This window comes from Polypterus senegalus, chromosome 4 (genome assembly GCF_016835505.1).
Source record: "Polypterus senegalus isolate Bchr_013 chromosome 4, ASM1683550v1, whole genome shotgun sequence".
Lineage (NCBI taxonomy): Eukaryota > Metazoa > Chordata > Cladistia > Polypteriformes > Polypteridae > Polypterus > Polypterus senegalus.
In genome coordinates, this window is record NC_053157.1 from 183,301,477 (window position 1) to 183,328,991 (window position 27,515).

Below are 27,515 nucleotides of genomic sequence, written 5' to 3' on the forward strand. Positions count from 1 at the left end.
GTTGGGCTCCGTGGTCTCTGCCAGGGGGAGCTACATAGAGCTGCACGGCTTAACGAGCCCGTCTGGGCGGGAGCGCAGCCACACCCAGAAGTGCAGCCAGAAATAGGTCAACGAGCACCTGCAGCACTTCCGGGTGGGCTATAAGAGGAGCCTGGAGCTACTACTCAGGGTGCCAGAGTCGGGAGGAGGTGGATGAAGCTGCCCTGGGAGGAGTGGAAAAAAGAGTGATATTTGGGGGTGATTTTTATTTGCATTTTGGGACTGTATTGTGCCTGCGGGGTTCACGGGGAAGACGTGCCCCACAGGTGAAGAAGAAAAATAAATCTTTTTGTTTATTTTGCCCGTGCCTCTGGTGTCAGTCAGTGTTGGGTCGGCGCCAGCCAAGCGCCAGTCTCACACTATAAAGATTCTAATTGTATCCCCACTTGGGTTTCACCTTTCCCTTACCAAAGGTAACACCATTAAAGAGTGTCTTCGTGTTTTCAGGAGACTAAACATCCCTAAATGTCAGGTACCCTGTATCACACTATATTATAGGATGATTGGTTGACCCAGTAATATTAAGTCAAACACTAACATTTTTAAGTGCAACACTAAGTAAGAAAAAATATTACTTTCCCAATCAGTGTCTATTTTAATAAGTCCTTCATGGATGTACTTAAACTACATTGTCTCATTTCTCTGTCACTTTACAGATGTTTTCCTCTTCAGACTGAAGTTGTAAAAATGTATCCTGTTTCTGAGGTGAATGGATCACTTCTTAAAATATTAAGTATTCTATAGGTGTTGAACATTTGAAAATATGAAATTTCCTGACTCACAATTAAATTCTAAGACGGAGGAAACATCTCATTAAAAAACTATAGCTAGACTTACTATTTGTGCAGTACATGTGAGATACACTTGAGACTTTAAATACAGAAAATTAAAATGAACATGGCGCAGTGAGTAGCACTAGTGTTTCTCAGACCTAGCAACTTGGATTAATTTCTTCTTTGATATTTCATATTTCCATCTTGTACACATTTATTTTCTTCTAGTAGTCTGCTTTTCTACAAATCCCAAAGATGCTTGTGTTAACAGGCAAAACTAAACTGTCCCGTTCTGAGCGAGTGTGTTAGTCTGTATGTGAGTATGATCTCTATTGGACTGTTGTTTGATCCAGCATTAGCTCCTGATTTCAGCCCAGCAGTACTGAGGATAAGTTTGTCACAAACTTGGATAAATATAAATAAGAATATGCAAACTACCCTTTGCATTACATATTGAGGTTATCCCATAACCAGAAGAGAATCATCATCAGCCTTCATTATTAACTTCTGTCCTAGGTAGGTGTTTTATGTGGTAATAATTCAGGATGATATAAAAAGAAAAACAGTCTTAGTGGGTCTGGATAGGAGAAGTGAGATCACTTTTGTGGGATTTGTTATAATTCTATCCCTAAAAAAAAGGAGTATAAGAGTAGCACGTATATGTTATTCTAGAAAAAAAAAAGTTATACTATACTGCAAATTATGTCCAGTGTAAAAGACTCAAGACTTTTCAAACATTCACTGTCCAACTGGGACTGCATTTAGTTGGGCAGTGATTGCCATTCCAACAACTGCTCTAGTTTCAATATAAGTTCATCTCTATATAAGCTTGCACTAAAAGGGATAAAAAAGATACCCAAACATTTCCCTTACACTAATCTGTCTTCCAGGAATACAATGCAAAAAAGCATAAGTTTAGTTAAAGGGTCTTATACCGTATGTGTAATAATATGGAGGAAACAAAAACAGTGTGCTACAAAACTTCCAACTACACCGCATGCTGGAAACCAAGACTCTATTCAATCAAGAACAAAGAAATCTGTGATTGGAAATTTTAATATTAATCCTATAAACAATGGCTCCTTTACTCCAAACAGTAAACTTGACTATGCCACTTAAGTGTCGCTGCAGACTGGGCGGTACTGTCAAAGATATTAACACTACGTAATCTCGCCTCTGCAATCTACAGTTTATTTTACAGCCTCAAAATCAAACCAGCATGTTCTCACTTCAGTCAGCAGCCTGAGTTGTTTTCACTTAATTCATATAGCATCCCAACCGAGCACTTCACCTTTCACCTTCTTGACCTAGGCTTGAACTCAGCTATTTTTCCCTCTTTTTTCCCCCCTCAGGCCTGAATGGGATTGACATCTCAAACTAAAAAAAAGATATCACAGCATCTTTTTTTTTCCAGCCAGCATGTTGTTTGTTCATACCACAACATCTGTGGAGGAGCAACAACACAAAAATGGATGGTAGATAGATAAAGCATTGAAGGGTGAAGGGTCACAAGGCCAAAGTTTTCAATGACATGTCTTGAGTAGGTTTTAACACAGATGTCAAAGACTCTCCTTTAAAGCTATTACTCCTCCCCTGTTAACTACTGAATTTCAGAAGTAGAGACTGCATTGGTTATTTTCTAGGTCATATTATCTAGCTGTGGGAAAGGGTGTGGGTTGGGGGGGGTAGGGTTTCTTGGATAAGGCAATGAAGCAAATGAAGATGTTTTCACAACAAAAATGAAATCATTATGCTAGTAATGAAATTCTGGAATTGCTACTTTACACTGAAAACCAATGCTAACAGAATGCTACAACAGCAACAATCGAGCTTAATCAATTACCAACATGTTCTGGTAACAGGCCAAAGTTAGATAAACATAAATCTGACAAATTTTATAACTATTTCTTTTTCTGAATACTCTTATTCCAAATCAGAGTCATTTTACATTAGGGCTAAAAATCTTGTTCTTTAAATGCTCAAGTAATTTACACACTGCTGGTAGTTCAGTATGATAAGATAAAAACCCACAGCAAGTATTGGGAGTTCTCCTTGTAACACTTAATGTACTTCTTAAATGTAGAATGAAGTGCGATTTTGTTGTCATATAATCTTTTGTTTGTTTAGTGCCAGTTTTGAGTGGCACAAGCCACTTTTGTAACTAGCCCTTTCATATACCTCAAAGCAAAAAACATGTCTGCAGTTTACTAGCCTAAATGCTGAATTAGTTGGAGTGAATTTCTACAGAAATGCTGACTTTGTTTCTTTTGTTCTTTTTGTTATCTTTCACATTGCACCCAACTATCACAAAATGCACATTTTTCTAAAACTGAGCACAATAAAAAAGAAAGATGTGTAGGAAATAATGATAGGGATGTGTTGTGTAACAAGGGATACACTTCCATTCCACAAATGACTGTGAAGCATGACAACTTAATTCTGACTCTCACTGACCTGGAGAAACTAAATGCATTAGCTTGGGCTTAAAAGAACTTAATTGCACCACTTAAACTGACAATGTGATAATATAGAAAGCTTTAATACACCTGATAAATAAAGAAAACATTCTAAGATGACCAAGATTAGCATGGACCAGCATAAAGCAAAAAGTTACGGAATAATAATAAAAGTTTTTCTGAACAGAAAAAATGCTGGCCAAGAGACTAGCAAAACGTATTAAAAGAAATACAAAGAAGAAAACTAAAAGTCTCAATAAGCACTCAAAAATTACCTTTTTGTTACTGATAAGTTCTGTCATTAAGGAATGAGTATAATTTGCTAATCATCCAGCTCTGGAATGAATTAAACTCTGAATTGTTGGTTAATTGAATTAACTGCTATAATCCAAACTTCCTGAGGACTTCCGGAAGGAAAAAGTCATTTGGTGGGGGTATAGCTCTCCACGCTTCTGTGTGTCAAATCTGCCAGGAGCCAGGATTTTAAACTTGAGTTGTTATTTCCTATTAAGTATCTTGTTTTTTTTTTTAATGTTACCGCATATTTACCTTTGCAGACAGACAGACAAAGTTGTGGTTAGGACTGCAGAACTGAATAAACGTTTTGAGCTGAAAGTAAAGCTTCATCAGGGTCTTTATTCTGAATATGTTGTAATTTATGATGTTGATTGAGGGGGCAACCAGAGAGGTACATGAAGTACTGCTGTGAGAGCATTTATTGACATCTTGTTGAAAGCAGAAAGTTGAAGCAAGATTTTTTACAAGAAAGAGAGAAGCTATAGAAGCAAAAGACCTGAAGGTGAACACAAGAAAGACAAAGCTACTGCTTGGAGGTGAAGGAGGAAGAGACACGGAAGACAGAAGGTGAACTCCACTGCGCTGTGTGATAAAAGGTTTAGAGGAAACTCTTTAGTAAATGAGCTGCCACTAGTAAATTCTTAAAATTTGGAGCTAGTTATGGGGTAGTTTATTGGTGGAGAGTATGATTCTTCCTCAAAATGTGTGAGAGGGTTGTCAAATGCTGATGCATTGCATATAAATGTCAATTTATCAGTAGAGTTTTCCTATTTCTTGGAGAAAACCAAATGGTCTGTTACTTCACATGATAAAACATGACTGGGGCAGTGCAGGTAAGATGTCGAAGACAGATGTACAGAGACTTTCTTCCTGCAGACTGAAACATCCTGTCATTAAACAGAAAAGCCAATATAAGGGAATTTATAGAGCAATTGGACACCTTAAAAGACCTTAATTAAATGTTTATCTTACTTGTGTATGTTAAACCACCTTGTCCTATTGAAATGATATATTTATAAATAGAATAACATTCTCAAACAGACTTAATTGACTTTAGGTCCTATGCTAGAAAGTGCACCAGTCCATCATTGGAGAACAATTAAAACAAATATCCACATTCACATGGAGCCAATGGAATTGCTAGTTTGATGTTGTTATATATGTAAACAGTATGTTTCTGTGAAATCAATCTTTATACACATACTTTGGTGTATATCCAGGATATGCACACTTTACAGAACTGTATACAAGGAGAAAAGGGGGGAATATTACAGAGCGAGACAACAGTATATTGTCATAAATAGTGCACTTTTTTACAGCTGATCTTCAATACTGTCAGCTCTTGTTGAATACATACTTCAATATGCTATTTGTTACTGGATAATATAAAATTTTCACTTAATTAACCTCTACATTATAAACCATCTAAATACAACAATAGCATCAATAACTAGAAAAGTCTTAATTTACTTAGCTCTTCTGAATAAAAAAGCAGAAAATTGTCCATCGAATAGCTTAAAATCAAACTGTCAGTGTAATAAGATGTTTTTTTAGATTAATGTGGCAAAGCCACCTGCACATTATTTGGTGCAGACACCAGAGATTAATTCTTATTTTAAATTGTTTTATTGTTCAGAAAAAGCAGCGCTGCACATGTGGTGGGATACTGGGCACCAGATAGTGTGGAAGGGTACTTCCAGTGCCTTGCAGTAAATAGAACCAAGTAATTATACAGTCAAATTGGCTGAAATTAGTACTTAGGCTCTATGCCAATGAATAAAACTACGCATATAGTTAGTGATATTTAAATGTTGCTTAGAACTGAGCTACTAATAACAGAATGTGAAAGAGCACTATGCTTTCAGAAAATCTGTTATGAGTACATTTTACAGCTCAGCCTACGAATCATGCAGCTCTAAGATAAGCTCTAAGATTTCTGGTATTATTACAGCATTACACATGCATTTTGTACAAATGATTCCCTTTAGGTTTTGATTGTTTGAAAAAGTGAAAACATCTATGCAGCCTGGACAGTCTTACTTTATAAAGCACAGCCCAATAGGCCAGTTTTTTTTTAGCTTAATTCAGTATTAAAAATATTTTTTATAAATATTAAATTTCAAATTAACATCTTCCATTTTCACAACTATTATTTTGTGTTTCTGTCTTGTCTCATTCAACTTCAAATTAGATACAGATTGATAAACCTACTTAATTACTTTGACAGAGGACATCTATACTTAATAAAATGCAGGTTGTTAAAACTTTTATCATGTTGTTCTTGCATAGATATGCATAGATCATGCAGATATTTTTCAGGAGAAGGCTAAGTCCACATGACTTGTTTTATTAACTTGTTTCATTAGAATAAGTGATTATAATTAATAATGTCACATTATTATATACAGTACCTCTTTCACCTTACTCTCCCTCACAATTACTTAGGTCCTCTGACCAGAACTTATTGTTTGTGTCAAGGCCTCGACTTATGCTCAGAGGTGACTGTGCATTTTTAGTAACTGCCCCTGAGCTTTGGAATAGTCTACCTTTTTATATTAGGTCGGCACTAACTTTGGGCACTTTTAAAGCTAGTCCTTTTGCCTTTGCTTTTTAAAACTTGCATCAGAGTACTATATTTAAAATGTATTTATACATTTAGTTGTATTTATTGACTGTATCTATATATTTATTGGTGTATTTATGGAAACTGTATGGAATTTCTGTCAATTTCTGTTGTTTCAAATATGCTCTTGACTTATTTGCAGAAAATCTGTGGGTGTCTGCACTGATTACAAAAAATAAATAATGTTGTGTCTTGCTTTTTTTTTGTATCTGTGTAACAAATGTTCTGTGTTTCTGTCCTTTCCTTCTGCAAACAAGTTTCCATCTTGGGTGATAAAGTCTACTTAGCCTAATCTTACTGAGCAAAGATGGGATGTCTGCATCAGCAACATTTCTGGGCAGTTGTATTCACTTTGCACAATGAATGACTCAAGTCTTGAATGTAGTTTCCTTTGGTTTCTAGCAGAAGCCAGAGCTGGCACACATTAAGATCCAACCCTTACATCACTGACAGAATGCTTTACAGGCAGAAAGACTGGAAGGTTCATCTCACAGCTCCAGTGTGCTGGGTTCAAATCCTTGTCACATTGTCTTCCTGTATCTATGTAGATTTCTGAGCAAGTCACTCAGCTTCCTTTCAATGATAAAGATATATATCAATAATTATACTACAATCCTAAATTTATATTGTACCTATTATCAGGTATACTCTTCAAAGGTGGCCGATTAAATAGAAGATTTATTTTTTTTTTTAATTTTGACAAATGATATAAACATAGCATCTTTCTGTAAGCACCACTGTGAGTTATTCTGTAATATGTGTCATAATGAAAGACATCACATGAAATAAAGATCTCTTGTTTCTGAATATGAAACCAGCATGGCTGCACAGTAGTTATTTTCAGACATTCACTTATGAAAAAGACTCAATTGAAAGGGAAAATATCTAAAGTATAGTAACACTCTTTGGAAAAGAATGAACAAAATCTAGCAGAGTGGCTGTTTACTTTCAGTTTAACACCATCCATGGCGTTAAGTAGTGAGCTCTATAAATCAGCTCACTTCAGCAGTGAAAAATGAACCCTGCATTTAGAATCTGGTGTTTTATTACCACCACTTTAACAACAAAACCAACCCCTGGCATGATTTATAGTGTCAAGTGAACAGGCTGAGGGAGCAAGAAGGCAATACAAGGTCAGATGCAAAACCATACTCTCTGACCTATCTCCAGTAGAAGCTCTGCAAACTACAAATTAATTTAGGTGGTTCTTTCAAACACTCGACACAGCTAGACAGTGCTGAGCCCATAGAAGAGTTACTGTATTTTAATGAAAAGCTTTATTACTGTATGTATCTTACTTGCAAATATTCACATGTAAATAACACTAGCATGTAATGAAAAAGAGTTACTTGTACTTATAGAAGTAATAAAAATGAGGTAATCTTCCCAAAACATCAAATCAAACATTACAAGAACATTTACAAGGAAAACGAAATCCCTACAATGATTCCAACCTTACACTCAGGGCTGCTGAGGCAGGTTTCTGCTTTCTGTGACCATAATATAGGACTAACTGGGTACAGTAAGTGGACTGGTTTACAAGATGCAAACCTTCACATGTACTTAATAAAAATTGTAATTTCAACTGTCCTTAAATGTTTTCATTACATGGCATATACATTTCAAAGATGCAAAACTTAGGAAAATATACATTTTTTTAGTATATGGCATGGAATTTAGTGCTGAGGCATCATGGATTCAGTGTGGATTCAGTGTTCTAGCTTCCAATCCTATCTATGTTGAGTTTGCACAGGTGGAGTACCAGTTGATCACAGTGAAACTCAAACATTCATACCCATAATCAGTCAGACTCACACAGATTAACCTACGATAGATGTGTCAGGAGAAAAACTGGGACATACAAATCACACACTTAAATCCAAGACTCTTAAGGCTTTAGGCAGCAGCACTGACCACTCAGTCACCATGCCATCCTACCTACACTTAGGGAAACACAAATACTTAGACTAGCCAAAGACATCATCCATTTCCCATTCATTCTCAGCCTTCCTCATTTTGACCAAGGCAGAGTTTATTCAGTAGCTAAGTTAAAACCAGCCCTTCACAGCAACACACCAAAAAGCAAAAATGCCAGCAAGAGGCAACAATCCTCTTTGTAGAAACATACCTCTAATAGGTCAAACAAGTACTCTCCAAAAAAAAAAACACTCCCAATACATTTCCAGAATACATACTGTGTAGTTGTCTGTGCTGTGTTGTGCATGAAGATATCTGATATATCCTTATCTACCTCTCATTTAATAAAACGCAAAGTTGGTACAAGTACTATGGCAAATGCAACACTACAACAACACTTGTTATACCGGCGAGGTCTATCTTATTCAAAAAAACTGAGTCCTTATCTGTGGGAGGATTGTTAGTGAGAGTTATATTGTCACTAAACTCCAGCCAGTCTCAGATGTGATATTCACCATAATGTGAAATGCTTTATTCCTGCAATATCAGGCAAAAGTTGAAATTTGTTTAAATTCATTATGTTACAGATTATTGCAACAATTACAATCTGTTTTTGGAATCAAATTTTTATTTATTTTCCTTCAATAAAAATAAAGTCAAAAGTTTCAAACAACAAATGTAATCATTTGAAAAACAAATGACAAAGTTAAAAAAACGTTGGCTATCCTGTCTGATGGCTTGACTTACTCAATCCAAAGACATACACATTATTCCATTAAATTATAACTTTCATTAATATTCTTTCTTAATCCTTATTCGAGTAAAGAATCATGAAAAGTTGTTGCCTATCCCAGTAGCATAATTTAACAAATCTTGAATGAGTTGCTGGTTAATACAAAAATAATAAAAAAGAATGCCTAATTCATCCATCTATTTTCGAAACTGGTGCATTCCAAATCAGATGCATGCACTGCTGGAAACTACCCTAGTAGTATCAGGTGTGAAGCAGGAAATGATCTTTGAAAGTACACCAGTCCATTAATACACACATTCCCTACAACATCAAAATTAGCTAATTAACATAACCCAAACTTCTTTAGGAGGAAACTAGAGTACTAAGAGAAAAACAATAAGGAAAGATTAAATGAAGTGAATATGGAGAGTGACCATGCCAGGATTTTACCTCAATCTTCTGGGGCCATTACAAAATGAAAAATTCAATAATTGTGATGACCTTGCTTAGTAGCTGATTTGTTAAAAGATTAACATAAATCATAGCTGCAGTTTTTAAGAGAAATGTAGAAATTGGAAATGACCCACTATGGCCAATCAAAGAAGTCCAGATTCATGGTAGCCTATGTTTTAATTTTGTGGGGTTGGTGAGGCTGTTTGTGATAGTCCTCATTGTGAAAGGCCATAAATATATTAACAGCTAATTCAATATTTGACACCACTTCAGTGCTGTTGTCTTATAAAAATCTAAGATTTTACACTTGTGTCAAAGAGCAATGAAGTTCCAGCTAAAAGTATAAAATGGCACATTAAGAAAATACTTCATCAATTACATGTAGTAACAATGTGATTGGATATTTAAAGAAACTTCTTCCTAATAATTGGATTTGATTCTTATTTTGATTCTTATCACAATGATCTGCACATACACGTTTGCTCATTTTCCAATTTGGAAGTTCATGTTAAAACAATCACAAACATTATCAAGCAGAAAAAGCAGAAATATCCAAGAATTACCTAACTATGTGTCATCTTTTGTGTGAATGCTATTTCTAACCTAAGACAGCTAGCAAAAATTTTGTATTAAAGCTTATCTGTAAGTAAAGTGTGAAAGATATCTAATAAAAAATGCCCTTGGGGAAGAACAAGAAAATTGAAGAAATGTGTAGATTTTGCACACTACTGTACTGATCTTGACAACCAAAACTGACATGAGAAGACAGCTTCTCAGTGAAAAAAGGGGGAATGCAGTTGGCAACTTCCTAACCTGCTAATTCGAGTTGTAACACTGTGCAGAAGAACATTTAGCAGTGTCCCTAATTTGCTCATTGTCCGAAAGGGTTACAAAGAAGGAGATATTTTAGAGTTTCACTACATAGTAATATAGTGAGAGCACAGGATCTCTTTGGCCATGTTGTTTTTAGACCACATTATATAAGCTTTGTGGCTATAAGAGAGAAAGTTGTCGTAATAGGGTAAATCACCTGCAAATGTCCAATTATTTGAAATTCTCCTTTGACATTTTATTTTTTACTTCACACAATTGATTGAAGGTGACATGGTTGTGCAGTGATTCTACAGCTCTTTCATTAAAATCCCAGCTAAAATGCTGTCTGGGCAGAGTTTCATTTTCTAACTGTGTCTATGTTTATTCTCTTTAGGAACTCTGGTTTCCTCCAACATCCCATAGATGTGTGCCAGGTTAACTGACAACTGTAAACTCTGATCACACAATCATTTTTATAGGGGTGTTAAAGAGTGTATTGTTGATCCATACCATGTGCTGAAAAACACAACTTCTGTGTCCTTTTATAGGAATACAATAAATGGGTTTGGAAAACTTTATAAGTGAATGAATGAATGATGTACAGTATTTGAGTTGTTGATAAAACAATAAATATTAGAAATTACATTATTTTTTGCCCATGACACTAAAGTATCTCAGTACTTCTGTGTAAGTGCAGAAATGAGTGTTAACAACAACAAAAATAATAATAAAACTGGAAGCAAGAGCAAAACTCCAAACCAATGAAGCCACATACAAAAACCAAATGTCAACAGCAGCAACCACAACATCAGCAGCAGCAATTCAGGAAGGTCAAAAAATAAGATTCTAGTTGCTATTGGACAACTCTGTTTTTTAAAAAATATTATTAGTAACATAGGAAAAAAATAGCTCAATGGTCCACAAATAGTTAGATCACATTCTCCAAAATTGACTTTAACTGACTTCAGCCAAGAATAAGACATCACTAATGTCCCCAGTATGATCACTGTTCTCTGTGTATTCCTACCTGTTCTGCTGCTTGTTCTTTCGAATGGCTGGGCTGCAGGTAGTCGGGCTGCAGGTATGCTGTTCACAGTCACTAAGGAGAAGCAGATGGTATACCACAAGGTAATCATTCCTCTGGATGCGATAAAAGACAGAAGCCGACTGCTAGAGCCCTGTCCAGCCTTAGGCATCCTCTGGACTCATGCTTTAAGCTAGTGGCCACTACTTGCTCCTCCCAGTGGACGCACACTAGAAGACAGAAAATTGGAAAATAAAGATTAAATTCAGCAGTGTGCTCTGTTGCTTTTCGATGACACATCTTTAGCTGTCTGGCAAAAGCACAATGAAACATGTTTTAGGTATTGCTAAGAAAAAACTTGTACAGTATACAACTTTGTGAACTCCTTACTGATTCTAGTAAGCATGGAATGGGATTACAAAACCGTTTTTACCAAAACCCATTTCATGCTACATTTTCTCATAGAAATGTCTTTTTTGTTGTTTAAAAAATTAATGAATACTAAATCTATTATAACAGCTATTAACAAAACATCTTGCTGATAAACAGTAACTGGCACTATCATTAGGTTTTTGGCAACAGTATGCTTTGCAAAATAAAAATATGTTTTCTATGTGAGGCCTTGGAGGCATTTTTTGTGCCAAATGACTCTGAAATTATTTTTAGCACACCGTACTTCAATCTTAATCAGTCACAGTGCAATCACAGCACATTTCTTTTCTCATGTGATGCCCAAAATGTTTTTGTGCACTATACTAAAATGTTCACAAATCGCAATGGTTACTTTGTATATCAGAGCTGAGGAAAGTAAAAGAAACTTTTAATGTAACTGTTTAGTGTAATCTTAGTGTAATAGTGAGGAATATTTATTAGCATGGTTGCCACGATGAAGAATATCTGAACACCTACCTCTTAAAAAAAAAGAAAAATGTCAGAAAACAAGTTCAGAATCAAAAGGTGTGCCATTATACATTCAAAACTTTATTTTTTCTTCTCTCAGTTTTGCCAGAATAAAAGTAAAGGTATTGCAATGCTCAATTTGCATAAACTAAAGCACAAGTCTGGTCTTGTTTAATTACAGTAACTGTTTCATAGACACAAATAAACCAAAATTGACTCCAAAGGCAGTTATTTTGTTGAAACACTTTTTACCAGGCATTGTTAGCATTTATTTAGAGTGGTTATCTTTAAAATGTTCCCTTTCAATCCAAAATCCAACAACAACAAAAAAATACCGAAATAATAAAAAAAAAACATTAAATGGCACTGCCTCCACAAAGAAGTCTGATGTCAGCCATCTCTACTAGATACATTTTTATTTAGCTCACTTAACCTATTGGCATATGTATAGCTGGCCCATGTGGGGATTTTATTATAAGGCCTGAAGTTTGATCCTAGCTGTAGGAAGAGTCATGACAGTTGCCCTAGGTCAGTATGATCTTGGTTATAATGTTGTTAGAGGTGGGAGAGCTGTTATTGAGTATGACAGATTTTAGTGGGGGAGAGTGCAATAGGGTTTGACAAGAAAGCCTGCTATAGTTTTATAGATAAAAATGAAATGTCCTAAACTGCTATGGCTCTTCTATTTGGCTCAGCTACTGAGGTCAATTATGCATCTGTTTCACTCCATCAGAGCTGAGCCTGAACTTTGTTCTTGGTTTTTGTATTTTGCTTTTACTTTCCAAATTATTACAACCAATTTTCATGCATATTTACTGTTGACATCTGCTTTTTGTTGGTATTTGTTAATTGTTTTAAATTAGTTAATTACCTTTTGCTTCTTATTTATATCTTGTATTTGTTATTCAACTTTAACCTGGGACATCAGTTGTAATCATTTAAGTATGATACAACTAATGGCAAGTAAGATGAAATTGTCGTAATTAAAGGTCTCAATCGATTCCTTACCTTAAATTAGTATTCTCTGTTTCTGTAGAAGAAGGATTCTTTCTGTTGGAAACTGGCAAACGTTTAACATTTGTTCTCTTTATCTTTTTGAGAAAGCAGGTTATTGAGAGTCTTCATTTATAATTGATTAAATCATTCTAAGAACTTTGGTTTGTTTTTGACATTTTTCTCTAAATTTAGTAAAAAAGTTTTAACCATTGTTAAGACTTTTTTTTGTTTAGAATTTCTGTTTTAGACCAAAGATAAATCAGGTTTTGCCTTCTAAAGTTGAATTGCTTGTGTTTCAGGGGTTTTAATCTGTTATTTACTGTTTTTCAATAAATATTTGTTATGGTTCTTGCAGTTGGTTCCTTCCAACCTGCAAGATCATAACACACTACAATACTACAAATGAGAAAGCGGGAGTTTAATTACATATGAGGAAGAAACAGCAGCAGATTCAAAGGAGGAATCTCATTTGGAAAACTGAGAAAATGATATGTGAATAATGAATGAAAGACTTCATACCCAATCAAAAATGTGACACTTTCCTTAAGCTCATCCTTGTTAAAGTCTTTACTCCCTTTGTATTTCTGAATAATTTTGTTACTCTGTTTAATATGCATTATATATAGGATTGCAGAGAGTCAGAGTTTATCCCAGAAGCATCACACTCAAGTCAGAAAGCAGCCATAAATGGGATGCCAATCGAACCCAAGACACTTTGGCATGCATACATACTCACAGTTCAGAGTAGCCAATCAAGTGTGATTTTGAACATAAGACTAATGGAGGCAACAGGAAGCTATGCTAAACACACAACCAACACCACACAATAAAAAAATGTCAAATATAAAATTCAATATCCATTGATGTATGATTAAAACTGACTGATTTCCAACAACACATGCTGTACTTTCCTTTTGAAAGAACGATCATTGAAAACTTCAGAAAGGATTTATAAAAAAAAAAACTGCTATACAAGAGTGTAAAACAGTTGCTGGATTATTAAGCACATCTATATGTTGGAATATACTGAAACAAGGTGGTGGCTTTGACTTGTAAAAAAGTTATTTATCCTCACCTTACAAACTAAATAAGGCATGTGATGTACTGTTTTTTGGGGATTTTAGAGCTACCGTACCTATAGTATCTGGATCCATTATTCTGTCCAGAAATATATTCAAATCTGACAGCACTCATGACTACATAGCAGAAAAAATAAAAGTACCCGACTGATGTAGGATGCTGCATCTAGTGCCAGCACTTGAGACTGAAACCACAGAGTTGATAGCTAGCTCAGTACCAACCAGTGGCTCCAACACTTCAGCAAGCACACAATATAAACAGCTTCTCATTTTAACCTTATAATTCAAACCTGTGTTTGACTAATACATTTATAAAGTATGGCTGTTTGGAAATTTAACTGATACTTTCCAAGCCAAACTTTCATACAGTCCCTTTAATTAATACTCTTGTCATAAAAAGCACTTTATAAGGTCAAAGCAGCTGCTACTGCTGTTATCTGCTTAGTATAAGCCATGTATACATAAATAACACTCAAACAAAGGCTAGTATTTTGCAAGCTACATACACACTAGTTACATTACATAAACAAAAATTCCAAGTGTCAAACGCTGTGCCCTTGTAAGAGCCATCTGCTTTTTTTTGGAGGCATGCCCTGGCACAAGTTTTGTCCACTCAGCAGTGCTGCTTACTGCAATACTGGTCAACAGACCCTAGAGACCTTTGCTACTAAACATTAATTACAAGAACAGTGGGCTAATCTCAAGATGTCAACAAAACAAAACACCAAATTCAAACAAACTATGCTAAGCTTTACATTAAAAACATTTGAAACTTAAATGATAGGAAGCTTTTCTTGGCCCACACAGGCTGAATCAACATTATCTATAGGCAAATTCTATATCCTATTTTATATAATCCTAATTTGACTTTCTTTTGATGAGTAGAGTAGATATTCTGTCCTGTGATAGGATGAAAACCCTTCCAAAGCTGGTTCCTGTTTTGTACCCACTGCTTCTGATACTGGATAAAAATCTTACAAATCACTATATACCAAATGCTATGTATAATATCTCTCTGTCAGGATCCTGCAAACACATCAATCAGTTTCACACTAAATGCCATATCTTCTATACATTTAGTGCCATTTTCTTTGAAAACTACTTACTTTATAATATTGTTTATTGTTAGTGGCACTTCATACAATGAGATATATTAAGTGCACAACCAATGAACAGAATAAAAATGAATGTTTCAGCCCAATACTCTGCAACTAAACTATTCCTAAGATCTCATCTTGATTTCTACTTGTCTAAGAACTGGTTATCTAAGAGAGTTTTCATAAGTTTTCGACTCAAACCACTTACACCTGAACACCAGCAAGACCAAGGAGCTGGTGGTGGATTTTAGGAGAGGAGGAGGATCATCAGAGGAGAGTATGTGCAAAGGGTGCAGACCTATAAATACCTGGGAATGCAGCTGGATGACAAATTGGACTGGACTGCCAATACTGATGCTCTGTGTAAGAAAAGTCAGAGCCGACTATACTTTCTTAGAAGGTTGGCGTCCTTCAACATCTGCAATAAGATGCTGCAGATGTTCTACCAGACGGTTGTGGCGAGTGCCCATTTCTACGTGGTGGTGTGCTGGGGAGGCAGCATAAAGATGAAGGATGCCTAACGCCTGGACAAATTTGTTAAGAAGGCAGGCTCTATTGTATGAATAAAGCTGGACAGTTTAAAATCTGTAGCAGAGCAACGGGCATTAAGCAAACTCCTGTCAATTATGAAGAATCCACTGAACAGTGTCATCTCCAAGCAGAGGAGTAGCTTCAGTGACAGACTTTTGTCACTGTCTTGCTCCACTGACAGACTGAGGAGATCGTTCCTCCCCCACACTATGCGACTCTTCAATTCCACCCGGGGGAGTAAATGCTAACATTACTCAAAGTTATTGTCTGCTTTTACATGCATTTTTATTACTATTTAATTTAATATTGTTTTTGTATCAGTATACTGCTGCTGGATTATGTGAATTTCCTCTTGGGATTAATAAAGTATGTATGTATTAAAGTATGTATGTATGTATGTATCTATCTATAAGCTCATCTGGAATTCAAAAAGGATTCTTCTGTACCTATCATACTAAAAGATTCTCTGACATACTATGTAAGGTCTTATGATAACTACAATTCTACATATACTGAGTTATTAACGTTTGCTCAACCCTTACTTGAAGATTCCATATGTCCCTGTAAATGTCCTTAGATTTGAATGATCATGTACAAATGTAAACGTAAATCCATTTTCTAAACCGGTTTATTGTATTAGAAAGTGTCAAGGTGCAAGACATTAACCAGTCCATTACAGGACTACAGTCCAATGAAGGGCAGCTTTATGCACACACCCTCACTCATTTACACCGGGCCAATGTGGGTCATCTGTCAAACTAACATGAACTTGGTGTGAATGTAGAAGAAAACAGAAGTTCTCTGAGAAAAAGAAAGAATGTTCAAGCTTCCCATAGATAGTGATTTAAAAACAAAACTTGGAGTTGTCAGGGAGCATGATTAGTCAGTGTCATGCCATGTTACTTGCTATAAAAATAATATATGAAAAAATATCAATTGACTTAATTTTGAATCTCATATGTCCTTTAATATTATCCATAACTGGCTCCAAGACAACAATAAGATTGCTTTTTAAACAACACAGAAACTGTCCATATTGCTATTTTTATCAAAACAGATATCACATATCTATATATATATAATTCACTAAGGCAAAACAACCATGGAAAGCACGCCGGAAGGGGCGCGGATTCACTAAGCCACTGACAAGTGAGACACCTATGGCACACGCAGGAAGGAGCCACGCCCACCAACTCCAAGACCATTGGATATGACAACTCACAGAGCCACGCTCACAGGTGCATCTGGACTGTACAAAGACGACAACGACTCGAGTGATGAGTTGTAGGTGGGCACGAGCTGGCAGTGTATACTGAACGAGAAATCAGCAGACTAGCATGACGGAGGGAGCGGAGTGGATGTCCTTCTCCTCTCCTCCTGTTCCACCCTGAGCGCTGCACGGACGATTGTGTGTTGGTTCGTTCCGTGCATTGGTTAAAACCCAATGAAGGAAGCAGTCTTTAAAAACCAATAAGCCCTGTGCCTCTGTTTCATTACCGTCTCACCTGCTTCACCAATGCAGGCCCGCAACAAGCGATCCGGCGTCATTCCCATGACCGCCGGGCAGCCAACCGGGTAACCAAAGTCTTTGGGTTCGGGGGGAGTATGGTTACAAAGCTGAAACTTAAAGGAATTGACAGAAGGGCACCACCAGGTGTGGAGCCTTTCACTTCATTTGACTCAACACAGGAAACCTCACCCGGCCCGGACACGCACAGGATTGACAGATTGATAGCTCTTTCTCGATTCTGTGGGTGGTGGTGCATGGCAGTTCTTAGTTGGTGGAGCGATTTGGCTGGTTATTTCCGAAAACGAAGGAGACTCCCACCTGCTAAATAGTTACACGACCCAACAGCGGTCGGCGTCCAAATTCTTAGAGGGACAAGTGTCTTTCAGCCACGTGAGATTGAGCATTAACAGGTCTGTGAAGCACTTGTATGTCCGGTACTGCACGCACCCTACACTGAATGGATCAAAGTGTGTCTACCCGGCGTGGGTAAGCCGTTGAACCCCATTCGTGATGGAGACCGTGGCTTCCAACTGTACCCCACGAACGAGAAATTCCCAGTACGTGCGGGTCATACGCTCGCACTGATTACGCCCCTGCCCTTTGTAAAGCATGGTCGGGTGACTTGGTGGATTATATATAAAAAAAAAGCAGCCGGAACCACAAAGAACAACGAAAAATCAACGTGGAAACCGACTGAGGCGGTGTTTGGAAAATTAACAGTCAACGTGACTCACAGGTGCGTGTGGACTGTACAAAGACGAAAGCGACTCAGGTAGGGAGTTGGAAGTGGGCACATAAGTGGGCAGTGCGTACTGAACGAGCGTCGTTCAACCCCATCCTTCGCTTTGGAAGGAGAAAGCGGCGGCTCCTCCGGTTTTCAGTCACGGACAATTGTATGTTGGTTCGTAGCGTGCATTGTTGCAATGTTACTTTTCTTGGTGGTTTAATAAATTACGGATTTTTCAAATGTTTATTTTTTCCTCTGTGCTTAAAAATCATTTAAAAAGCGGCCTGATTATGCGGCGTATGCTACGCCGCGGGTTGGCTAGTACATTTTAATAGCCTCACCTCCTACTTAAAATCAGTCTTTTGGAAGGTCTCCATTACCTCTTAATTAACTTCAGCCCACTAGGAACTCCACATTTTGAACCTAAAAAAAAGTATTTTGTCTTAAATATTGTTATATTTCTAGAAGAACAATAACTATACAATAATAAAATATTAAAAACAACAGGGCTTGCAGTATAGGCTTTAGAAAAATATATGCATTGACATTAGCTACGTTTATTGACAGAGTTAAAGATTGGACATGGTTTGGACATGTGCAGAGCAGAGATGCTGGGTAAATTGGAAGAAGGATGCTAAGGATAGAACTGCCAGATATGAGGAAAAGAGGACGGCCTAAGAGAAGGTTTATGGATGTGGTGAGAGAGGACATGCAGGTGATGGGTGTAACGGAACAAGATGCAGAAGACAGGACAATATGGAAAAAAATGATCCACTATGGCAATCCCCTAACAGGAGCAGCTGAAAGAAGAAGAAGAAGAAGAAGATTAACCTCTGCAAAAAAAAAACCTTTTATTATTACTGTTTTATTTTATTTACCAATAAAGTTGTTTTATGTTGCATACTGTATGTTCTTACATATTAATCACTGGAAATAAATCCAGTGACTAAGCTAAAAGTGTTACCAGCTACAAATGCATGCCTTGTGTCAGTGATTTGTAATTGAGATGTTAATAAGATGGCTCTCAGATGCTACTCTCCTCCCCACACAAATTCTGAAATGCAACTTTTGATTGACTATCTATGGAATAAGAGTAAAACGATAATCAAAATATTTCCTCTTTTTCCAGATTGATAGATATACTTTAGAGATCTCCAACAACCACATCAGAAACATATGCAATGGCACCCCACAGTTGTCTGATTTACAGATTATTATATCATTAGGTAATGAAATAAGAGAAAAAGCTGGATGCCATATCTACCAGTTTAATTTAAACTATGTTAAAAACAGCACTTTTTCTTGAACAAAGAGTGAAGTTAAGATGGGATGACCTTCACTACAATTTAAGAGGGCATCTAAATCATTGAAATGAATCATGAAAGGTGCCAGAAATATAAGAGAAAGATATTACATGAACAGAACGTATTCTACATTTCTTGGTTTTAATGCAACGGAGGGATTTGCATTAAAGGCATTTTACAAGATTGTCAATACATAAATACAGGAATGCTTTAATCAATGTATTTATGAGTTACATTCAAAGGGGGAATAATGACAGAATTATTAGCCCTGCTGCCACAAAGTTCCAATGTCCTGGGTTTGTATCCTGTGCCTGGTCATTGTCTTTGTAATGCTTTTACAACCTCCTTGTATCTGAGTGGGCTTTACTGCAGTTTTTCCCCCAAATATGTAAGTGTTAATTTGACTAGTAATTTAACTAGTATTTTAATAGCTATGAGTAATAATCAAGTACATTCAATTATCAAAATGTCTCCCACTCTCTAAATCATAAGTGAAAAATCTAATTTAAGCCTGACCTATCAATACTTCAAAAATCTAAAGATAGAAGTCAAGCAGACGGGTATTACTTGGCTCTGCACAAGATAAAACTTCATTAGCAATCCAATAAAATTCTGTTTGACTATGAACTTGACTTTCATTCACTAACTAAATACATCATATCCAGTAACAAAAGAAAAACAGTATGTGCCTATTTTGACTTAAAAAATTGCTATACTGTACACAGATGCCACTATAATCAAGAAATAGAATACATGGAACTAGTTATATCTATTACCTCAAAATCATCTATATGACAAAGGTCATGAAAAAAGACAATTTCCCTTCTGGGTTTAATACAGTGTACCAAATTTACATAGTTTATATGTACTTAAAAGCAAGCTCAGCTCAGTATTCTAATATTAAGTCCTTACTGGGTTAGAGATACAAAAAGGTCATTATCATGGTAAAACAAAGTTTGAAACACGAAAACAAAATGACAAGGACATTTATTTTTTTTAATGTAAATGTTTCTGTGGCATCTGTGTTTTTCCTTTAAAAAAAACACTAGCATTAGGTATTTGAAATTAAAAGCAGAATCCCTGCAGTAGGTTACTAAAGCATCATTTTAATAAACACTTCTACAAGAGTCAAGAGGCACAGCGAATCTAAAAATAATGTGGCAATTTGAGCACACTGACTAGTAAATTACCCCTTGAAGCACTCAGGCATATAATAATTTTACAGGTTTGCATGGTCTGCATTTTAAACAGTATCTCTCAGCACAACAATAAATAAAGATATACGTTAAATGGGTTACTATAATCAAATACACCTAACATGCTTACTGTTTTATGGCACTTTAAAAACATTCTATTTCTTTATAAAGTTCTCAAAACAATTTTTAAATCAGTGATTTTATTCACCAATAAAGTGATCTCAATCCATTTATTTTCCAAACTTGCTCTGCCCACTTCAGGGTTTCTGGAAGCTGCAGCCAACCCTGGCAGCATCAGGCACAAGTCAAGCATCTACTCTGGACAGGACACTAGTATATCACTGGGCACACAATCACAGTGGATTTTATGGTTAATGATCAAGGGTGGAGTGGTGGCTCTGAGGCTAAGGATCTGTCCTGGTATCCCAAAGGTTGCCGGTTCGAATCCCCGTCACTGCCCTTGAGCAAGGCCTTTTACCTTCAATTGCTCCAGGGGCACTGTACAATGGCTGACCCTGCACTCTGTCCCCAAGGGGCATGTGAAAAATAAATTCCTATATGAGAAATTGTATACGGCAAAATAAAGAACAAAAAAAAAAAAACCTTCACATCTTTGAGAAGTGCAAAGAAGAATTGAGTATGTGGAGGAAATACCTTACAGACACATGGTACACATACAAATTCCAAACAGAAATTGACCAATCAAATATTTGGATCTGAAAAATTAACCACCCTGGCAAGAAAATAAATATGTATTCCTAAAATATAAATTTAGCATCTTTCAGAGCTTAGTTGCATTATGATTGCTCTTTTGTGGGGAAAACAACTATTAATAGTATGCTTCATCGCAGGGTGATTAACAGAACAAACATGATTAGACTCCAGTGTCACACAGCAAAACTCACAAGTACATTAAACCTGCAGTACAAGTAGAAACAGGAATGCAGAATGGACAGATAATAGGTGGAGTTTAGAAATGACCTGACATTATTACTCAAGATACTGATTTTACATATTTAGATCTCTTAAACAGTCACTGCCAATACTGTAAATATTTAATGTTGGACAATTTAAACCGAGAAACTAAAAGCACTGTGAGAATAAATAAAAAAATATATTTGATTTGTTTGTGCATGCAGGCACAAAAAGGACTTTACTGTATTCCTTATCTTTAATTACCTTTCACGACCATCCACTAGGCTACCAATCAGTAATGAGACTTTTAAAGTATTACAGGTACGCCCAAACTTTTCTTCTTTACAATAATGCAGAAACAAGTGTTTACTTTTAACATAAATGCAGATTTCTTTGTCACATGGTAACTCTGTACAGGTGACTTAGGTGTTTGTAACAATCAATCAAGGTCAACTTTAAAAAAAAAAACACGTTTCTAAATACAAACATGTATATAACTATATATACATTGTATATGCGTATATATTTAAAGGTTAATTATTTTGTTGTTTAAAACTATACGGATTATCCAACTTCAAAAGTTAACATCTATTATTCTGTATTAATATATAGCGATTTATATATTCAGTATTACTAACAACTACTGAATATGTGCTACCTTAACTGCAGCTTTTCTTCAATTCATTCTCTAGCTCCTTGCAAGTCGGCAGGTGAAGGTCGGTACCCATCTTGGCGGCATTGGGCACAACGCGGAAATCGATCCTATAGCGAACGTTGAGCATACCGGCACTGAACCTGTCAGTTTCACCCCTGGGATGAAAACGTGAGTATCCGATAAAGACCCACGTACGTACCCGCGCGCGACGGGACATGCAAACACTAAAATGACAGTGCCCTTATTAGAATTTCAACCCAGAGCTGTGAGACAACGCATTTATTACAGCTTTTCCCAATTTCGGAAACACGCCCAAGTCCAGCTCATCTCATATGGCGCACTTTTAAACAGCACGTAGCAGTGCCGCTGCAGCACGGCAGCCGACAGGTCATTGACTGCGCTCGGCTGTCCACCGACTTACCCATCTTGCTCGCTTTCCATTCTGTTTCTCTCTCACTCTCTCTCTCTCTCTTCAGCCTCGCAGCGCCTGCACTCTACCGAATGCTGGCGCCAAAACTCTTCGTCTGTTACATCTACCCACGTGTTCCATTTCATTCCTCTCAATTGCAAGACCGAGGTCGGTGCCAGTTGTCAAAGTCCAAGTGCTGCACCACCCGTTTCAACTTAACGTAATTTTTTTTTACAGCACGAGGGTACACCATAGTTATTTGTAGTCAACAAGAATTTAGTTCAGTCCCTTGCGGTAGCGTGTATTCATATTGTTCTGAAACGTACAGATTAGCATCAAAATATAGCACATCAATGTAAAACCAAGCCTTATTTTTAGTTCTAGACACACGTTCTCCATGTTATACAGTACATCCAAAACATGGAGCTCACAATTGAACCACACGAGATTGCGTTAATGAGCTCTTCTTGCTTCCGTGTGTTATATTACTATTCTAGCAGAGTGACTGTATTAAATGATCTTATTTTCTAATATTCCACAGGTATGTTTTTCTTCACTTCTGCCTTGCAGTGCGCACCATGCAACGTACAGGTGTGATTTAATTATTTTATTACTTATTAACTTTGTTCCCTGTGCATAGGGAAAAGAAGACAAATTTACATGTGTGTTCTTGGAATTCCTGCAATGAGTAAAGCGTGGATCATTGAACACGGCGGGATACAGTAGTCGACCCATTGAATGTATGAATGGGCTTAGGAAACATTTCAAAATTGCAGGCACATTTGGGGAAACCGTACAATGCGCTATAAACATATTATATACATAGCTCATAATGTCCACTCATTAGCATGCGGTGCATTATTTATTTTAAAATAGCCTACCTGAAAACGAAAGGCATCGGTAACCGTTTAAACTGGCTTGTTTTCATTATTGCTACTTCCATTTCTTTATGACGAAAGCTATAGAAGAAAAGCGGTATAAGCAGCGATTGATTTCTTGAGTAACCTACACGAAGAATTAAGAACACTTGCGAATGTGATTTAATGCTTTAATGATTAATGAGACGGAAAATCGACTGCATATCGTCATGTTTGTATAGCACTGTATCCACAGCTGTAACTATTCGCTACACATTTGTTGACAGGGCGCCTTCAACTAAACCTCATCAATATCAAATTGTTATTGGCGAGTTTCTAGCGCATGTTTATCACTTGGTATGTGTTAGAACAGGAAAGAAGAAAAGCAATAAATGATAGTGAGCTATAGGGAAATAAAATTAAAAAAAAACGCTTTACCCCTGACTAAGTACCTTCTAACTATTCAATCTTTATCATTAAAACATTAAAAGGCAAGCAAAAGTCAAGACTGCCAACGATAATAAACATTTGTTGACATTTACTCCTGCATACCTCAGCATAAAGTGCCATCAATATATGTAAAAAATATTAAACAAAACAACAAATCAAACCTTTGTTAAGCGTTTATGTTGTTTTTTTTATACTGATTGAGCAGCGTTTCTTCACAAGTAATTTTACTATTGCAAGTATCTTAGTATCATGAGTTTAATAAAAATACATACAAATTTTTCATTAAAAGGTATGGTGAGAAAATATTTTTTTATATAATTGACCTCCGATATATCCCTCATGAACAGTTAGAATGTAAATCCCGTTTCAGCAATCGCTGGGTTTAAAAATGAAGCATATATCATGAGCTGCACAGCACCAATTGAATAATCGATTAGTTTGTTCACCAAACTACAATATACTCCGCGCAGCGCTTGTGAAGCTCAAGTCTTGCAATAACATCGGGGAGTCCACCCTCGGAACCGGCTCTTAGTTTATTCAATAACCTGAGCTCATCTTTGGGGTCTACGCGTGAGTAACACAACGCTTAGCAACCACTGACTGGCTGGTATTGGGCACAGTAAGCCGTTAAGGGAATTAGAAATTACTAAGGTACCTTTGAGTGACTTTATACATTACCAGCGCTGAGTCAATATTTTAACGTTGCAAATGTGTCCTCTATATGTTTTACTAAATACACGTATTAATAATAATTTATATAGATAGCCAGTTCTTATTTTATAATTGCGATTGTGTGATTTCACATTTCTCATTTAGTTACTCGTTATTTAATTATACACGTCATTCTGTTAAGTATACCAAATGAATTTGTTATTCCGCTTACCACAATATCAAGAAAGCAATCATGAGCAGCTTAATTAAAGAGTGTGCATCATTTTTACCCTCCCTCCTTATATTTTTTTCTGCTTTCAGAGACATATTTAATAACCGGGATGTTCTGCTAGAGTTCAGCATCTGAGTCTCGTCTGCAAGTTAACTACAGGCTCCGCTCACTCTCTCTAGTTCTGCGCGTACAGCAAATTTCACACTTCCAAAATCAGTCTGCTGTTCTACTGCAGACTGTATCTGTTTATACGGCACACGCTGAACTAATTAGCCTGGAGCCTTGAAGTCCCGAGGAGAAAGAGAGACCCCCCTCCACACACACACACACACACACACACACAAGCACACACACAGACACAGGCACGGGGTACAGATTTTTCGCAATTGTTCCTGCAACATCTAGTCACTCCACCCGTTTGAGAAGACGCCAATCACCTCCTCTTAAATTCAAACATTCAAGATTTTATTGTGAGTTAATAAATAGAGTAATGTCATATCTTTAAGTGTACAAAAATCGGCGTTACGTGGGTACTGATTATTTGCACATGTTGAAGACCAACCGATGTGCTCAGCACTCCATATAGCTATACCCAGATCACACTGCAACCAAATTACTGGAATTGCTCTACCAGAATTATAAAATAAACACAGCCCACACATTTATCTGTGTACTCCCCAAATCCTAAATCTACGCCAATATTTTCAGAAATAAGTATATAAGCATGTAGGAAAATATAAATACTAACCCCTTTCCAGCCAGAGTGATGCTCCACACAGGGACCAGTTTGGATGAGAATCTTTGAGGTTCTCTTCTTCTGTCAGTCCAGTTGCACTCGAAAGTGTCTTAAAAACCGATAAAGATTACTGATTCGCTGACTGCTTTGAAGAACGACTATTACAACAAATTTCTTTCCGTCACTTCCATTAAATAAATGAAAAAAGTAACCAAAGAAACAGCTATAAATCCATTAAGGAAAATCAGTACTTGAGGTCCCAAATTTTTAGTCGACTTTCAAGATCTTCTGGTGGAACCACAATCCTTATTAGAGCGTTCGCGTTCGTGGTGTAATCTGTTTTGTATCTGTAAGTGTCCAAGACCCGCAGAAAAGAAGAAGACAGAAAATATTTTTTTAATCCGAACAGGAGCATAAAGCACAATCGATGCAAGTTTTAAAGTGCCGGTCCCGGGTTGAAGATAACTTGTGCTAGGCGGTGAAGCGTGCTACTCTGCTTGCAGCAGCGCCAGGGAAAAATCTGAGATGCACTGTTGTGTGTGAGAGCCTGCGGATCTTTGTACGTATCTATGTATGTATGTGTGTGTGTGTAAAAGCTTGGCTTACACACCACAACTGGCAGGCAGGCAGAAAAAAATTAACGAGGATCAGATTTCAGGCTCCAGACCCACTCGCAGCGCCCCGTTTGTCCCACCCCCATGAGAGTTAAAGGAACTGGCAAAAGAAAATTAGGGAGAAGGGGTGGGGCCATTACTTGTAGCACCTCCCACTTCATCCGCAATCACGGTTTTTAAATAAATGTTTAGACGCGCTTGGTTTAACTCATTGTAGCCCTCAGCAGTGTAACATTAAATATGGGCTTGTTAACGTTGACAACTTCGTCAGGTTTTGTGAACAGAAAAATGTTAGTAAAATGATTAGCTTTTTCACTAAAATGAAGGGGAGCATGATATCTTTACACTTAATCGATGCCCCCCCTCCCCCCGGTCTTTTGAGGGTGGGCACCTCTTCTACCATTGTCTACTTTAGAAGCTTTGTTGAGGTGGCATGTTCGAATGTCACTTAGAAATAGTAAGCTTTGCTGTATAATGATATTAATCACCATTTGAACTGCTTAATATTCAATTAAATAAATTACTTGATTTATTTATAATTACAGAAACGTTTCAGCTTTCATATTATGCTTCCGAGCATCTGAAATGAACTCATTGCATTTACATGTTTTCTTGGTTTTATGCCCATTTTCTAAGCACAAAACTAAACACTGCCATTATCCTTGTGTTCTACGTGTAAATACGGTCGTACTGTTTTGGCAGAGTTTAAACAAAGTTTTTGCAATTATAATCCGCTCTAACACGTAGTCCCATAACATACGGGTTACAGATTAAACCAAACAGTGTACATTTATCTTATATAGCGCCTTTCAGGACGAACAGTAACAAAACTTATAAAATTAAGATAACAAAAGATTAATCTACTGCATATTCAAACAATAACTTGTAATATAATACACAACGAACGAAGAAGAAATATGTGAATAACAAAATATATTGTAAAATAAACATTCAGATATGTAGTATGTGAAAGGTGCATATTAGCTGTTGCCTGTAAAGCAAGGTCTGATTCTCTTACGAAAATATATTTCATACTTACTTGAAGTCGTGGACTCTGATTATAGTGCTGCTGAATATTCCCCAGGATCATCTCGTTGTATTGTCATGCTAAATACTCTAGGCGGTGCTGTTCGCAACTGCCACAAACGTGCTTTATCTTTGAACAAGGTCAATATTGCAAAGATTCAATTTGTTTGCCTATTGTCACGTCCACAATATTAGAATTTAAAAACTGTATTAGGATAAAGACTTGTCTTTTTTTCTTAGGTAATACAGCTACCTGTTAAAAGTTACTCACATTCATTGGTATTAAATTGACCGTAATAATAAGTAAGCATAATTGGTTTTTTTTAGGTAAAGGTCAGCCGTTGTAGTTTGATTTACAAATAAATATACTGCAGTAGCAACGCACCCTTTCCAAGTTACAGATATAAACTTGGGAACCCTGACGTAATAAATGCCCATTGATAAAGATGCCTCGCTTGTTTGTTACTAAAGACAACGGGAAACCCGTATTGAAAAGACAAGC

At 36.6% G+C, this 27,515-nt stretch overlaps 1 protein-coding gene across 9 annotated transcripts in view; it reads right to left on the reverse strand.

The window, feature by feature from the left end:
- The window catches only part of fgfr3 (fibroblast growth factor receptor 3), a 99,048-nt gene extending 73,047 nt beyond the window's left edge, over positions 1-26,001 (reverse strand). For 4 of the 9 annotated variants that reach the window (XM_039751753.1, XM_039751752.1, XM_039751751.1 and 1 more), the window contains exons 1-2: positions 25,386-25,999; positions 11,132-11,358 (exon numbers count right to left, since the gene is read on the reverse strand). In XM_039751753.1, coding sequence (XP_039607687.1) covers positions 11,132-11,300 — 169 coding nt within the window. In that variant the 5' untranslated portion in view covers positions 11,301-11,358; positions 25,386-25,999. Of the gene's footprint in view, positions 1-11,131; positions 11,359-22,041; positions 22,298-22,459; positions 22,495-25,385 lie in introns of those variants that run through there. The other 5 variants (XM_039751750.1, XM_039751746.1, XM_039751754.1 and 2 more) reach the window with 5 other exon arrangements.
- Between the last annotated feature and the right edge of the window lie 1,514 nt (positions 26,002-27,515).